General features: G+C 35.9%; 2 protein-coding genes across 2 annotated transcripts in view; both read right to left on the reverse strand.

Annotated features, from left to right (window-relative positions):
* Window positions 1–8,631, reverse strand: part of LOC139726011 (uncharacterized) — a 49,401-nt gene extending 40,770 nt beyond the window's left edge. The window contains exons 1-6 of the mRNA XM_071637091.1: window positions 8,517–8,631; window positions 6,405–6,476; window positions 4,986–5,057; window positions 3,485–3,673; window positions 1,283–1,315; window positions 753–797 (exon numbers count right to left, since the gene is read on the reverse strand). Of these exons, the coding sequence (XP_071493192.1) occupies window positions 753–797; window positions 1,283–1,315; window positions 3,485–3,673; window positions 4,986–5,057; window positions 6,405–6,446 (381 nt within the window). The 5' untranslated portion in view covers window positions 6,447–6,476; window positions 8,517–8,631. The remainder of the gene's footprint in view (window positions 1–752; window positions 798–1,282; window positions 1,316–3,484; window positions 3,674–4,985; window positions 5,058–6,404; window positions 6,477–8,516) is intronic.
* A 4,670-nt stretch (window positions 8,632–13,301) lies between these two features.
* LOC139726012 (uncharacterized) overlaps window positions 13,302–16,856 on the reverse strand; it is a 146,246-nt gene continuing 142,691 nt past the window's right edge. Inside the window, exons 3-4 of the mRNA XM_071637092.1 lie at window positions 15,113–15,234; window positions 13,302–13,472 (exon numbers count right to left, since the gene is read on the reverse strand). Of these exons, the coding sequence (XP_071493193.1) occupies window positions 13,302–13,472; window positions 15,113–15,234 (293 nt within the window). The remainder of the gene's footprint in view (window positions 13,473–15,112; window positions 15,235–16,856) is intronic.

A 16,856-nucleotide genomic window follows, 5' to 3' on the forward strand; every position in this document is an offset into this window, starting at 1 on the left:
TTGAAAAGCACTCAAATGAAAATAAAGAAAGTAAACATCACAAATTTCTGTATTTTCATGAAGTTGGGTATTGTTTGAAATAAAAACAGCACTTTTACAAGTAGATTTAATAATCAAACACTACAATTAGCCCCTATGGTTATTCTCTTCACATAAAAGATCTCAAACTTTGTCTGCATATCTAATGAAGCTATTATGACTATTTGCATTAACTCTTTATGTGCCATGTTCGCACGTCAGACTCAGTTGACGGCGTGCCAACTTCGCATATTCTGCTCAAACCCCAAAACCCGCCCAAACTGATTGATAAATCGCCAAATGCTGCAGTACAATGAATGCTTTTCTCGCACTTTCGTTCGTTTCACATAAAGCTTGCACTTTATGTGGAGATTGACTATCAGGCAGTGTTCCTTAATAGATTTGGGTGTAAATTCTAAGTTTCTGTTACTGTTTTGTGGGCAAAAATCATGCCTTTACAGTAAATAGTTACTGGTCATTTCAAAGAAAAACAATCATCGATTTGTCATACAATTTTCATCAAAGCAAATCTTGGCATTTTCTCTTCAACCTTGCTCACTACATGTCCAGCTTAACAGAAATCTATAGAAGTTACATAGATTTGAAATACAGAATGTTTTCTCAAAGCATGTCTATGTTGGTGTCTCAGAATAATGTGGCACACAGGGGATTTCCACCACGACATATAAAGAGTTAAAGTAGTATACATATTCATAAAGCACTGTTACACTCACAGGCTGCCCGGCTATGCCTTCTGGCCCTGGCAAACCGTAATCACCCTGAGAAAAAAACAAAGAAATAAACAAACAAAAGAAAACAAAAAAAAATCAAACAAAATGAATAATCACGTAAAAATAAAGCAATTTACGTCTCTAAGAGTAATATTTTCCAAATCAAATCGATCAAACTTTTTTTTTTCAGTAAATGAATGCCTTCTGAGCAGACACAAGTCATAATAAATGTAATAGCTGCTACTTTATTACACTAAATTAAACTGTTAAAAATGAATTCAAAATGCTGCTCTCTTGGGTAAGTAGGTTAAAGGCTACATAAACCTCTTGATAAGATATATTTCATGGACAGTGCTTGCAACAAAAGTAAAATATGTATGTGATAACTATGATATAATATATGTAACAATATACATAATAATAAGAATGGAATTTTTACAACATACAAAACCAACAAATGAATGACTAACATCTTTGGCAAGAATACTACTATTAGTAAGCTGGCATATACTAAAGTCCATCTCATTCATCACCTTTTCTCCTTTGATCCCTATGCCAGGTGGACCCTGTCAAAAAGGGGCACAAAACAAACATTGTTAGAAATGAAGAAATTATTTACTTAGAAAGATCTCAACATTAGAGCAAATTAAATCACATTAGTCATAACCAACCTTGCAGCACTAAGAAATAACATTTCCTCACGCTAATGATGCCTAAGCACAATATTACAGAACAAGAAAAAAAAAAATATAGCCTATATCTCTCCAAATGATTCAGATAAGCTAAAAGTTATTGATGTAATGCATAACAGACATCATGCCGACACTTGCTAGTGTATTTGTACCACACAAATATCACAACACTGAAATGAAGTACATGTATAATCATTAACTTCAGTTACTTTCATATTTAAGTATAACATGATATATTGCCCACACCTGTTAAGTATTGATAAGTACTTAAAACAGACATGACTTTTTTCAATACTTTATCCTCTACGGGTGACTACAGCCTACATCATTGTTGAACAACCTCTGCTCGATCAAAACAGAAACAGCAGTCTTCTGCATTTAGTCACCAGACAAAATCCATTTGTCAGTTAAAAATTACAAATCATACCAAAATCAAAATAAAATGTCATTCAAAAAAGCAACATCTTCCTTAAAAAACAACACAGGAAAAGTGCCAATCTGTCAAATGGATAACAACTCTGTGTTTGAATGACTAATCCCAAGGCACTGATTGAATACTTCATTCATCAACTCTATGCATCTCTACCATTGCCGTATGATCTCATTAGGACAGAATTCGCCGACATGACCCATGTGGAACCTGTTTTTACACTATGGACATCAGAGAGTGAGGTCTGACAGACTCATCAGTGATTAAATGGAGGGAAATCTCCAATTCCAATCTCGATGAATGTGTACTTTTAATTGGCTGATTGCCATAGGGCATCAAATTTCCAGTTCTGTGATCAATCATAGATATCTTTTTTGTGTGTGTGTGTGTGTGTGTGTGTGTCTTAAGTGTTCCAGACAAACAACCAGAGCCACTTTTGGAAATGATATATCATCACTAGTAAAGATCAAAGCACTATCATTCCAAATTCCCTTGCCAAACAAATTTAGAGAGCTACAGACATCCTTGATGCCACATTTGAGTTTTAGGAAGTTTGCTTTTGTAGCTTGCCACTTGTGACATTTCAGACAATTTTCATGAAGCCAGGCCAAGGCTTGTTAACTATTCCACTGATGGACAAACTTCCACTTTGTGCTATTTTTGTTATGATCATCTTTAGTAAAAATCATTTCTACTTTTGTCTAATAATATGAAAAGGTCATCTTTTAGATAAGAAAAAAAAAGAGTATGAAAAAAATCTTTTTGTAAAGTCATTTGCCATAAATGAATAATAGAATAAGATAAAAAAACAAAAACAAGTTGATGCATTTTGAAGTCTGTTAAACTAGGGCAGACATTAAGTGGAAATTTGAGACAATCAATCTATTAACTCATGTAATTTGCAAATCAACTTGTGGTAGTTATCACTGGATGTGCTTGTATTTTTTTTTTGTCTATTCAGACTAGCTTTTAACTGGTTCGAAATTCCCCTTTAACTTGAACATGTAGAATTTCACTTAACTAGTAAAAACTAACTGTGAGCACCTAGAATTTGACTCAACTGTGAAAGCTATTAACTCTTAGTGTGCTTTGAGTGCCGATAGACACAGAAAATCCCATAGCTTTTTACACACTGCTCAAAGTTCCTGGCACAGAAATGGTTAAACTTTAGCAACTTGAATTTCACTTCATTTGTAAAGCAGACTTCAGCAGACAGAATTTCCACTTCATTTATGAAAGCTAACTTCAGCATGTGGAATTGAAGGAGGCAGACTTAACCAGAAGAAGAAAAATTTCATATCATTTGTAAAAGCTAACTTGAGCACCTTGACTATTTCACTTCATTTGTAAAAACTTACTATGAGCACTTAGAATTTTACTCCATTTATAAAAGAATTACTCGAGCATCTAGAATTTCACTTAATTTGTAAAAGTTAACGTAAGCACCTAGAATTTTACTTCATTAGTAAAAAAAAAAATATGAATATATTTTCAGCACCTAGAATTTCACTTCATTTGTAAAAACTAATTTGAGCACCTGGAATTTCACGTTATCCGGAAAAGGTAAATTGATCTCCTACAATTTAACTTTGAGTGGGTGCAATCTCAATTACCTGCACACCCTGCTGACCAATCTCCCCTTTGGCACCCTTTTCTCCCGGAGCACCCCTGTCTCCTGGTGGTCCCATCTCTCCCTGGATCCCCATGATACCAGGATGGCCTATGGATCCCGGCAGTCCTGGTTGCCCAGTAGGTCCTTCAGCCCCTGGCATGCCTTTGCTGCCTGGCAATCCAGACAGACCCTGTAAACACCGAAAAATTTCGCCATGATGGTGAAGAAACTCAGCATTATTTTTCAGGAACTCAACATCAAATCCAACAAGAGCAATCAATATTTTTGGCCTAACTAGTAGTGATGACAATGGCAAAACATAGCAAAGTTTTAAGTTCTCAAAGTTTGCCAGTGTGACTGCAAACTTCTAAAAAGCTTCTCACAAAACTTCCCATGCAGGGAAATTCCCCAAACCCTCGCCAATCTGCGTTTGCTCTGAGCAGTCTGAATATATGCTTGCAACCGAAACTTTGTGAAATCTGTCATGTGACCAGTCCACCACCTGTTTGCAGGTTATACCTACATAGCGCATGCTCATTGTACATGTACATGTACATGTGTTCATTGTTACATCACAATCATTAGCTGTCAGATGGCACACTCTTTCTTTCTTGTTGCGCACGTGCACCAGTGACCCAAACTTTGCGAACTGAAACATTGAGAAGTCTGGCTGCCAGTATAGACAGACAAGCAAACTTTGCGGAGACTTCTCAAAGTTAAACTTTGTGATGTTTTGCCAGTGTGACCAGGGCTATTAACTGCATATTTTATAGGTCTTTTCCCATTCATGATAACCATCAAATCTTTGTGAGAAGAGCATCAAATGTCCAATTCTCAAAGCAACATCTACAAACGTCATAATGCCAGCTTGACAGTACCTCCACTTTAACAGATGTTGATAAATTTGTGAAATAATAACACACATACAAAAGCAACAGAGATACTGAAATATTGCAACTGATTGACAAATTGCACTACATCGACATAGGAACACTGAATTTACTTTGATGTAGGGCAATTTGTCAATCAGTTGCAATAAAAACAACTGAAAAAGTGAAAATAACACTTAAAGGTGATGGAAATGATAACAGAAATATTATAACAAAAAATCAAAATATAGCACATTACAGTTAAAATGATTCATTGACATGATATATCATATCTATCAGTGTTTTCTTGTTGCTATCATAATCAAATACTACACTGAAAATGACCTTGATGGCTGTAATCTTCATTACTTGTGTTACTGTTATCAACAAAGAAGTTCTTGCAACTCTCATGTCTGTTTTCAATAGAGCTAGAAAAGACAATTAGGTTTCATGAAGCATTTTGTCCGACAAAGTTGTCGGACAAATCTGCTCTCAGCCAATCAGATACAAGGATTTCAGTAGCTTGTAACAGTTTGTCAGAAAAATATCCGACCAAAATGCTTCATGAAATGCCCCCCTGAATTCAATGCATGCACAGGGCCAATGGCAATAAATAGGGTAAATAGTTCTCACTGGAGCACCATGGTCGCCTTTCAGTCCTGGCTCTCCGTTGAATCCTTGATTTCCTTTTGGTCCCATCAGACCCTGTCAGGAAAATTAACAGGTGAAAGGTAAACATACAGTATGTCTCCCCAAAAAAATTACAATCGGATTTTGCATTGATAATGTCCAATATGATTAAACTGTCTAAATGCTATTTCAGGGTCTAAAAATATAACATCTTAGCTCTATTTTGCAGAAAACCCCATTCAATTTTGTTAAGCGGTCACAGAGAAATATGGATTGTTGTAACGCATGTCATGGGTCTGTTTCTTCCACACGAGCACTAGGATGCCCTTGGAAGTGCACATTGATATGTGAACACAATGGACAAAACTTGGAGAGAAGGGATTTCTGACATGTGCTACAAAAACCAACATTTCTCTTTGACCACTGAAGCAAGACAAATGGGCTTTTCTGCAAGACGTAGGTAATAAGTTATAGTTTCATACCCTGAAATTGTATTTGGATTGATTCACTATTTTTAAAGTTATCATCCCGGAAGTTCCCGTTGTAATTTTTTTTTTTTGGACATACGGTATATGTATAAGAATTACACACACACTTATGTAGTGTGTTCTTTGGTTGCAGTGTATACCCATGTAAACTCATATCTTATGTACTGTATGTACTTCAATGCAAGGGGAGTGTATAAAGATTTTGATTGTTTGGTCTGTACTTGTACATGTATTTTTCTATCTTTAGACAACTGTATCCTACTGAAGGAAGACTGCCATGAATTTAGGATGATACACAAGCCTTTATCAATTTATGAACTCTGCCTATATAAGAAATAAATAAAGGGTAACCCATTGAGGACGAGTCCTGAGTATACTCGGGCAGGTGTCTACGGGAAATGTGTGTTGTAGCAAAATCAAACCGTCCTCAATGGGTTAATACTGAATACACAACATAATTCACCATTTCAATTTTCACAAGTCAACCTGATATTCACAAATTAACAACGATACAGATTGCCTCACATGTCACAAATGTGCCATTTGTTGTTTTTGTAATTTGGAATTCACCAACTTCTTTCCTAAAAAGAGCAATATTCCTTTTTAATCTCATCGTGGTGATTCTCTACTGCAAATTCACCCACTTGCAAAATTGTCTCACATCCCAGTTTGCAATATATATATACTATGCTCACAATTACATGGCCTACATGCATAGTGATGAAAAAAAAATCTGGCCCTGAATATCGTACAGCAAACCCACATTGCAGGTACCGTAAAAATGAATACCACTTCATGTGATTAATGTTTTGGAGGTACCGTCAATGAATACCATTTTATATGATTAGTGTATACTAGAGCTTGAAAAGACTGGGAATGAATTGATGTCCGTATTTCTGCACCATTCTGCACAAGATATCAAGAAAATACCCACCATATCACCCTTGATTCCTTGGGGTCCCATAGGTCCCTGCATACCAGGATCTCCCTGTGACCCAACTGAGCCCTGTAGGAGGGAATACAGATTGAGACTCATCAAACATATACACCAGGGAGGAGCACTGTACCCTACACAAGTTATCTTAATGAAGCACTGATTAATTGCTTAACCCATTCTATACCGCATCATGAAATTGCCGTAACCTTTGTACAGACGCATCTGATATCCTATAGTTCATGGGTTAACTCTAGATACACTGTTGCCCACTTAAACAACCGTTTCCTTGTCTTGCATACCCTTGTAAAAATATGCATATACATATACACATACACACACACAACAAAAACCATGAAATCATGAATTTCTAAGAAACTTTTATCATAGTGTTGCAGTGACGAGTATGATAAAAGAGAGAAAACATTATTGGTTTTCTTTTAGCAAGATATCATTTCACTTGAATCAAGTGAGAATTTTACTCTGTTATCTTTGACACAAGTGAGAATTTTACACAGTTATCCTTGAATTAAGTGAGAAAATTACTCAGTTATCCTTGAAACAAGTGGGAAGTTTACTCAGTTATCCTTGAAACAAGTGGGAAGTTTACTCAGTTATCCTTGAATCAAGTGAGAATTTTACTCAGTTATCTTTGATACATGTGAGAATTTTACTAAGTTATCTTTGACACAAGTGAGAATTTTACTCAGCTATCCTTGAAACAAGTGAGAATTTTACTCAGTTATCCTTGAATCAACTGTGAATTTTACTCAGTTATCTTTTACACAAGTGAGAATTTTACTCAATTATCCTGAAATCAAGTGAGAATTTTACTCAGTTATCCTTGAAACAAGTGGGAATTTTACTCAGTTATCCTTGAATCAAGTGAGAATTTTACTCAGTTATCTTTGATACATGTGAGAATTTTACTAAGTTATCTTTTACACAAGTGAGAATTTTACTCAGTTATACTTGAAACAAGTGAGAATTTTACTCAGTTATCCTTGAATCAAGTGAGAATTTTACTCAGTTATCCGTGAATCAACTGTGAATTTTACTCAGTTATCTTTTACACAAGTGAGAATTTTACTCAGTTATCCTTGAATCAAGTGAGAATTTTACTCAGTTATCTTTGATACACGTGAGAATTTTACTAAGTTATCTTTGACACAAGTGAGAATCTTACTCAGTTATCCTTGAAACAAGTGAGAATTTTACTCAGTTGTCGTTGAATCAAGTGAGAATTTTACTCAGTTATCCTTGAATCAACTGAGAATTTTACTCAGTTATCTTTTACACAAGTGAGAATTTTACTTGGTTATACTTGAAACATGTGAGAATTATACAAGGTTATCCATGAAAAAAAGTGAGAATTTTACTCAGTTATCTTTGAAACAAGTGGGAATTTTACTCAGGTTCATCCTTGAAACAAGTGGGAATTTTACTCAGTTATTCTTGAATCAAGTGAAAATTTACTCATTTATACTTGAAACAAGTGAGAATTTTTCTCAGTTATGCTTGAATCAAGTAAGAATTTTACTAGGTTATCCTTGAAACTGGAGAGAATTTTACTCAGTTATCTTATCTGTGCCGGAAGAATTCAGATTGAGGATAACACTTTGTGAACACTTGCACAGTCTGGCTCTAGATGTCCAAATGCTTTGCAACTGGATCTTCAAATATCATCTACATATCTGACTACAGCAAATTTCCTTTTTGCTGTTACTCTCTGAGAATAAGATTGTATGGTTGATCAGTAATATTATGAACAAAATGTGAAAAGGGGAAAGTGGCCTCAGAAAAGGTTCTTTCTTTCGCACCTGATGTAAATACTAATACCGATTGATCTTATTTTTGGAGAGTAACAGCAAAAGAAGAAAATCTCTGTCAACTACAATCTTTCTTCAAAACAACAACATCAGCAACAAAATCACTTCATTCTCATATTTGACTGACTGCAGATAATGAAAAGGCAACTGACAACACTACCACCATCTTCACTTTGCCATCATTGTAAATTTCTACTTTGGATATCATGCTTTATCTTAACAATGCAAAATTGCACATTTTATAATTTGGCTCTCTAAATTGAGAGGATGGTGCAATACTTACTGGGAATCCTGATTCCAGAAGCAAACACAGCAAGACATAAAAGGGAAAAGAAAACAAATTAACAGTGAGAACTCTAAAAATATCAGATTAATCACACCAAACGAACATTGCAAAGTATTGGGAGAAAGCTAGTAACCCTCTTTTGCAAAACATCTTAATCACCACAAATTCTATCTGCCTTTGCACAGAAAAGAGTAATGTAATGGCCAAGAGATACACAAGGAATCCCACAAACTTGGTTAATGTGGAAGAAAATATTACCATTATTATCCATGAAATGCTGAAATCACCTTCAGGTTGTCCTAAGTCTTTAATGTCACATTTTCAATCACTGTATATGCCACATACTTAGCGAGTCCATTTTTTTTTGTGAATCGGTACTTTCCAACAATTTTGCGGGTGGTTAAATTTGCAGTTGAGGAGTGCATTACAGTTACTGAATAGAGAAATGTATTCACATTCATGTCGGGATCAGAGTTAATATCTTCATGTGTTTTTACATTCGTGAATACCACCCGATTCGCAGAACTTGCAAACATAAAAAGCTGGCGAAATATTCAGCATACACAGTATAAGAATGCGCTGTGTTTTGGATGACTAGTTACTGTGGGTCAAATGTATCTTTACCTAATCAGGATCACTTGTGGTAATTCACAAATGAGGGTTACTAATTATGTAACATATTCAAATTAGATAAGTACATGTTAGATATTAAATATGCATACATATAATTTGCAATTGCATTTGATAAAATGCCAGTGCAGCAGCACATAAATTGGTGATCAATATGGCAATATTTTGGTGCACGGTGGAAGCATAATAATTCTGAGTAACATAATGTGCAAATGCAACATATACAATTACTGGTGTCTCATAGATAACAATATGGGATTTTGTCTATGAAATCATCAAAGAAAACCTCTGACCAAGAATTTGAGCTACAAAAATGTCAGTAAAAAAGTTCAAAGATTCTGGTGATTCAGCCAATACAGTTCAAATATAACTTCATTTCAGTAAAGTAACTGCTGTTGGCTTCCTGAAATAACAATGTGTATACTGTCTTAAAAATGGAAAAAAAAACAACTACAAAAATATCGAAGTTAACACAGGTAGAGCATGAGTATAAGTGTATAAAGTAAAAGTTATCAATCAAAATTTGAAAAGCCATATATATCATAATTTATTTGATTGAAGGATCAAAGCACATATGATATGCAGCAACAGAAGTGTTACAACTACATATATTCAGGGCCATATAAAATTGCTTCATTTGCTTTTCATTTACAAGATGCAAAGAAAAAAAAGCAATGCAATTACAATTCAAGGTATTCATAATAGCTGCAGACTTTGTAAGGTGCAAGCTACATCATAGCATTCCATAAAGAGCTACAATACACAATTTATACTAGCACTTTATTCACAAGGCAAGGGAAAAAACAAGATTCTACAATCCAATATCACACATGGTTCAACTGGATAAGATACTGGGGAGTGCAAGACATTTCAACAGCACATATGTTGCATTCTATTGTCTACAATTCTTAAAAAAAGAAAGAAAATTAGCTGAAACAAAAATATGACAGTCGGGTGTGGTCTTTCACTGCCATTAATCAGCAGTGGTCAGGCTATTCATTTGGGTAATCTGTTTCATTTACAAGGCAAAGATATTTAATGATAGCTATTAATATTTCATCTGCAATGAATAAAGCACCTCAGATCTTATTGTTGATATGTTTATAAATCAAAATCCATCCACACAAATCATCCTCTGCAGGCTCATCCATTATAAGAATAACAAATGCGTTTTGTCATGAAAAATTGTATTCATAAGTTGTAATCTCATTTCAGATTTACCTGCCATCAAATCGTGATGAAATCGTGATGACACTAGAATGAATTTTGTAAGATAATGACATTTGTTCTAAAATAAGCTACATTAATCTACTAATGACATCATACCTGATTTCACATAGGAACTAACAAATTAAAGGACCAAATTACAGGATTCCAGATGTGGCAGAATCTTTCAAATTTGAATCATTCAAGGAACTTTTATTAAAGGCCATAAAAGCTTGTGCCATATAAGCAGATTATAGGAACTATGCACAATCATTAGCATCTTATGAAATCAATTTCTTGGAGAACAAAACATAGCAATTCACGACGGGACAAAACACACATCAAGCAAGATAATGTAAGTATAATCTGACTTACAAAATGTCCATAAAAGAAATAGGATGATGAATGAAAACAAATAACAAGTAAATTATCATTACCAAAATTGACTGATTCAGTTTAGTGGGTAGAATTTCATATTTGGCCTATCCTACAAAGAAGTGATTTTGACAACATCATTAAAATTTAGGTTTACTTGTGCATAAGACAATTAGAAATTAAAGAAATCATGCTATAACAATAAGTCTTTGTGATTAACCCGTTGGGGACGAGTCCTGAGTATACTAGGGAAGGTGTCTATGGGAAATGCGTGTTTTAGCAAGATCAGTCTGTCCTCAACGGGTTAACACAAAAGCAATTTCTAATATTCAAATCCAATGAACTGCATCCTTGCACACAGACAAACATATTTTCCACAGTAGTTTGTAGACTTACAGTCACAGAAACATAAATGCAGTTATATCATTTCAGCTATAAAACTGGTAAAAGCATAAAATATTCTCATAAGAAAAGAACTCATTTATAAATAAACATTAGTTGTGATATTACAGATATCACAATCAAATCATTTAAACTGTTATCTGACCAATTTTGTCTTTAACTTAGATAAAAGATAAAATCAGAGATATATCATATTACATTATAGGCAACCAATTATAACATGTCCCAGTTAATATTGCTTGCAGACATCTAAGCTAGGAATACAAAACCAAATCAAAGGCATTATCTACCATTTGCAGATGAAACAAAAACCTAGCTCTAGTGCTTCAAAATACTCCTAAAATGTGAGTTAGGGATACAAACAACTAATATAAAAATGTTGATCAGTATATTCAATGTTAACCCGTTGAGGACGGTTTGATTTTGCTACAACACGCATCGTGCCCCATAGACACTTGCCCGAGTATACTCAGGACTTGTCCTCAACGGGTTAAGTATTGTTAAATAAACAAAAAGTGAACAATTTAGTTAATAAAAAAAAATGTTTCCAGAATAATCGTCTACAGTTATGGTTCATTGAGAAAGATATTGGTATCTCCTTATATGTAAGGTTTTATTGCAAAATGTTTTTATGGTAGGATGTTTTGTAATACAACTGACCTACACATATGCATCAAATGTGATAACTCGAACATTTTCAAAATCACTGCTCCCAATGGTAAACAATGCCTTTAAAGTGATTCTGCTGTAAAGATTGTAATGTGGTATTTGCATAGATGCAATGATTTAATACCGGAACTACCGCCTGTCCAAATTGTAAAGATAATGTAAATGCTTTGAATTTGAGCATCTTCTGTTTAATAAAACATGTTTAATTGACCAACTGTGTTTATATGTATATCTTATTCTCTTCCTAGTTTGACTGCATGCAACTTCAAAGCCAACTTAAAAAGAGAAGAAATATTTTGTCTTGTGGCATGCTTCTTTCTGGTTTCCCTTCCTGGTTTTTTGAAATGTAGTGGGATATGCATTGTCACTGAAGTACTTTGACCAGAGGGTGGAGAATTACACACTGTAAATGACAGAAATGGGTGACATTATTCTTCTGACAATTGTTTGTTGGGCTAGTATGGAAATTCCCACAATGAAGTGTGATTCTAATAAAATCAATTCAATACAGATAAATTCATGAAATAGACCATCAATACTTTGTATATTTGCAGGGAATACTTTGTACCTTAATAGAAAACAACAACAACAGCAACAAACTTTTAAAAATTTTCCCCCTCCCCCTCCCCACCATTTGTGCAACCACAAGAAAGAATTTCAATGGGATGTTTTCCTCCCTATTTAAAGTAAAAACCTCCCTCAAATATCGTGGCATACCAAAATGAATGATGACGATGTCATGTTTCATCACAGGTAGCTATGCCATTTTGACCATAAATTACTGACTGTTTAGAAAAAATGACTAACCACAGCATATGAAGGCACAAGACAGGTGAAACGCTGCCCATTCCAATAATGTGTGGATAGGTAGGGGAGCAAAAATGATAAATTTTGATGTTTTCTAGATGGTATTGGCACTAGGAATAAACAAGGATGGGGTGTAATGTCTTCCTGGAGGTAGAGGGAGTGGCACCTTTGACCTCCAAAATGAAGTAACTTCTACCCACTTCCTCTCCACCACTGTGATTTGTGATACCAGGAGGATAGCTTTAAATATTGGGGCTTGTATCAATTGTCAAGAGCGATGAACTTTTGTCCACTGTATCCTCGTGTATTTTTTTTTTTATCCAAACCCTTTGAATTTTCTCAGTGGGACCATCAAACAAATCCTTTCTTCCATTAACAAAAAATCAATAAACATGTGTGTTTCTTTGTAAACGCATGTCATTTCTTCTGAAGTCACTACCAGCATCCCATTCTGAAAACTCTTTGGGGTACTCACACTCACATCCACATTCATTGTCGTGCTTGGTTCATCTTTTTCTCGACTTCACGTCACAATTCTATCTGGTGCTTCAGTGGTCTGTATCTCTTTCCGTCCTTCCTTCTCCATTTTCCACTAGACTCTCATCCTTCTTTCCCTTGCTCTTCGTTCACTCTCAAATCTCTCCAAAAAAACTATTTGCTGTCTGAATCGGGCAGCCCCAAGTTGGGATGCAGTCAATCTCTGACCTTTGGAGGCACTCCGAAAATGCCCAGCGTAAACAGGGCGGCATCTGGAGGAGCATCCTTCCCCAGCCACCAGTTTGAGAATCTTCCCCTCCGACAAGTCGAGGGGATTTGCTGCGGATTTGTGCTAAAAGCTAGCCCGCCTGTCAAACCAAACTCACTCTGTCTTCAGGGAGACATAACCCCCTTTTCATAGGTGGTGGTATACATAGCCAACAAAAAAAGAAAGAAAATTGTCCTTTCTTTTGCCACAAATGACCACAGAATAGCAGTGGGTGTAATATAAAACGAGGGCAAAAAATGTATTCAGAATATTGTGAAAATGATTGATGAAAAATCTGACTTTCTTTTTCCCAAGTAATATTTTGCTCTGACAAAGCTCGACCAGAAGTGAAAATAATGGGTGTTTTTTTTTTTTCAAGAAAGATCCAAGAAATTTTTACCTGAGGAAGGTTTATATAAAAGAAATTCTGTCATATTTCTACAAGATCACTGCCAGATATATGGTTAAAAATGGAAGCTGTAAACACACCATTTCACACATACACCCAGTAAATGCCTAGGATTTTATGATGTTTTATTGAAGTGTTAACTATCTATCCTTGTTTGTGGTTCTTGTGAATCTCACGTGAGCATTTTTCAATTCGGTACACAGAGATTTCTAGTAGGTTGTCTGGTTTAAGATTTGCATCTTTGCACTTTAAGTTTGAAAGTGATGTCTTATAGGGTATGTCAAAAACACAAGCCCGCTTCTAAAAGCTTGGAATTTTCTGCAGTATATCATCTGTTGCTGGTTGTCATGTCATACCATGTAGAAAGTTAGTAGATAATTTTAATAAACTCAAGTGCAGCTTTGAAGGATTCAAGGGTTTTGTCTTTGACTAATTTCCAGGAAATAGAGCACTTTATTGTATGGCCTTATTGACATGATTCCTGTGAATCAACTGCTCATTCTAAGCTTTTCTAACTCTGCTGAATATGCAGTTTGTGCATTCTGTGTCAGCATTCTCATGCCAAGTGTTCACAAAGTCCGTCAAAATGGAACATCACTCTCATACCAAAACAGTTGAATTTGTGCTGAAAATCTAGTCTATGTGATAAGCAATTACGGAGTCTTGTGCTGGTAGTAATATGTAGTTGCTAACAAAATTAACAGTGTGAGTGGTGCTGGGAAGTGCTCAATACATAAGCTTGTGCTGCTTTGTTTTGTCAGGCATTTCCTTGCTTTCGATAAAAACAGATATGAAGCAATTAAATAAGAGCTACTACATCCTTCTGTGTCTCATTTCAAAACAATGCATACATTGCTGAGCCAAGTTAAAACACTAATGTAACGGTACTGTGGCATTGCAGCTCAGATATTTTCATGGTGGTATTCAAGATAATGTATATTCTACCTTTGCTTGGAGTCCATGGGCAATTTTTTTTTCATGCAGGGAACATAAAGATACATAGAGGGTATGACAAAGTATGATACTTGTGGCATAATTGTGATGTAATCAGTTACAACGAGCTGTAATCCGCACAGTGCAACTAGGGGTGCCATGCGACATACATATGGCACAGTTTTGCTCAGCTGAGATATGACCGATAAACTCTTGAGCCTTTCTGCAGTCTTGCGAATGTTTAACCATAGCTCTCTTACCTCAAACAAGTGAGGGCAGCAAACATAAGAAGTTATGCTGGGAAACACTTCCATCTGAACTATGGCAAATCCTGGAGGATTAAACATGGCTGTTAAAACATTGAACACAAGCACCAAAAAAAAAATGAAAAAAGATGAAAAAAAAAGATAAAAATGCAGCTTTTTTGCTTGCTTTGGCAAATGCAATACCTGATCTACCCCGCTTGCCTTTGCGTCCCGGGTTCCCTTCAATCCCAGGGGGACCCATAAGTCCTGCAGGACCAGGGGGGCCAGGGGGACCTGGAGAGGATAAAACAAAAAGGAGATAACAAGGTTATACAATGTACATTAGCAGCCTTTTGCAAGGAATGAATGCACATAAATTCTGATGTGAGATGGTATGATAACTAGAAAAAAAAAAGATAATCTCACATGGTATAACATACAACCTTCTGGAAAATAATCGAAGAAACGAACAGGATGATGAAACCATAGTGGCACACATACCTGTCTGTTTCAATGAAATATCCATCATTTGCTTTCAAAATATAATATTGAAATAAATCTAATGTCAATTTGATGGCTACAAAAGCAGCATTCTTACACTTTAACAGCTCCTTCCAAGTTATGTCACACACTTTCACTCTAGAAGCAATTAGTCAATGTGTAGCCAGATGTGATGTATGCTGATCAATAAATTGACACTGAGCAGAGTAGAAATGGTGTCATGGCAGTTCATTTCAGAGTCACATTACTCAGCTTTGCAAGTTAAACTTGGATATCAGACCCTAACAATCAGATAGCTGGGCTGATGTGCTTAATCATTTGCCTCGTAGCCCAAGGGAATCCAGCCTGGGGGTTTGGTCTCTGTGAGGTCAAAGGTTATATGAGGTCAGGGCTTGGGTCAGCTGAGAACATTTCCAGGGCCGTACTTGAGACACACACAAAAAAAGACAAGAGTCTTGATCAGGCTTGATTAAATGCACATGAGTGATATGATGGCTCAACACAACTCTCACAAGTTAGCAACCACTTACTGACGGCACAACTCTCTTTCTCTTACTGAAACCTGACACTAGAGGGCAGGCCATCACTCTCGCTGCTCTGGGTGAAAGAACTGGCTTTATAAGTGTTGCAGAAGTCTCTATAAAACAGATGTGTTTACTGATGTTTGAAATAACTGTCCATGTCATAAATAGATCAAGAATATGTCACTGACGATCATGATACTAAGGTTCACTGTCCTGTTTATCACAAATATACGCAATCAAAGTTGCAATTACTTCTCCTATATATACAAAACAAAGACACATGGCAAAAGGAGGCCTTTAATGCTACGAATTTGACAGCCTCAAGCGATTAGCTCTGCCATTTACACTGGTATTTTGTGTCCATGCGATGTCAATGGCATGTTGGGATGCTGGTCTTGAGAGACTTGATCAATATTGTCAAGTTCACTTCTGAAATGTCCATTTCACACTTACTCAAATGTGAAATTGCGCACATTCTCAGAAGTAAAGATTCCATGCACTCATCTTTTTTTTCTCTCTCTCTCTTCAACTTACAGCCATAAACTATGACTATCCTGCTCAGCTAACCTTGCAGATATTGTAAATGTGGCATGTCACTACCATGCAAGAAAAAAAAAATCAGTGTTTCTAATCTGTCTTAAAGTATTGATGTGAACAGAGTGTCTGGGGCTCTCAGTCAGCTCCAAGTCCCCAGAGGGAGGACAAGTTTTCTAAAACCACCAGAGAAGGGGTCGATGCAAATGAGACCAGAGATGGTTTACCTGCCCTGAAGACATTTTGACACAGCGCTGAGCACTCCTGGCTCGCACCAGTTCTCTGGGGAGGAGACCAAAGGTGTTTATATGCCACTAATCATGTAAAACCTCTAGATGGCAGCATGCCTCCAGCAGG

Source organism: Diadema antillarum, unplaced genomic scaffold (assembly GCF_040938485.1).
Source record: "Diadema antillarum isolate AM-2024a unplaced genomic scaffold, OU_Dant_1.0 seq00000070_RagTag, whole genome shotgun sequence".
NCBI lineage: Eukaryota > Metazoa > Echinodermata > Echinoidea > Diadematoida > Diadematidae > Diadema > Diadema antillarum.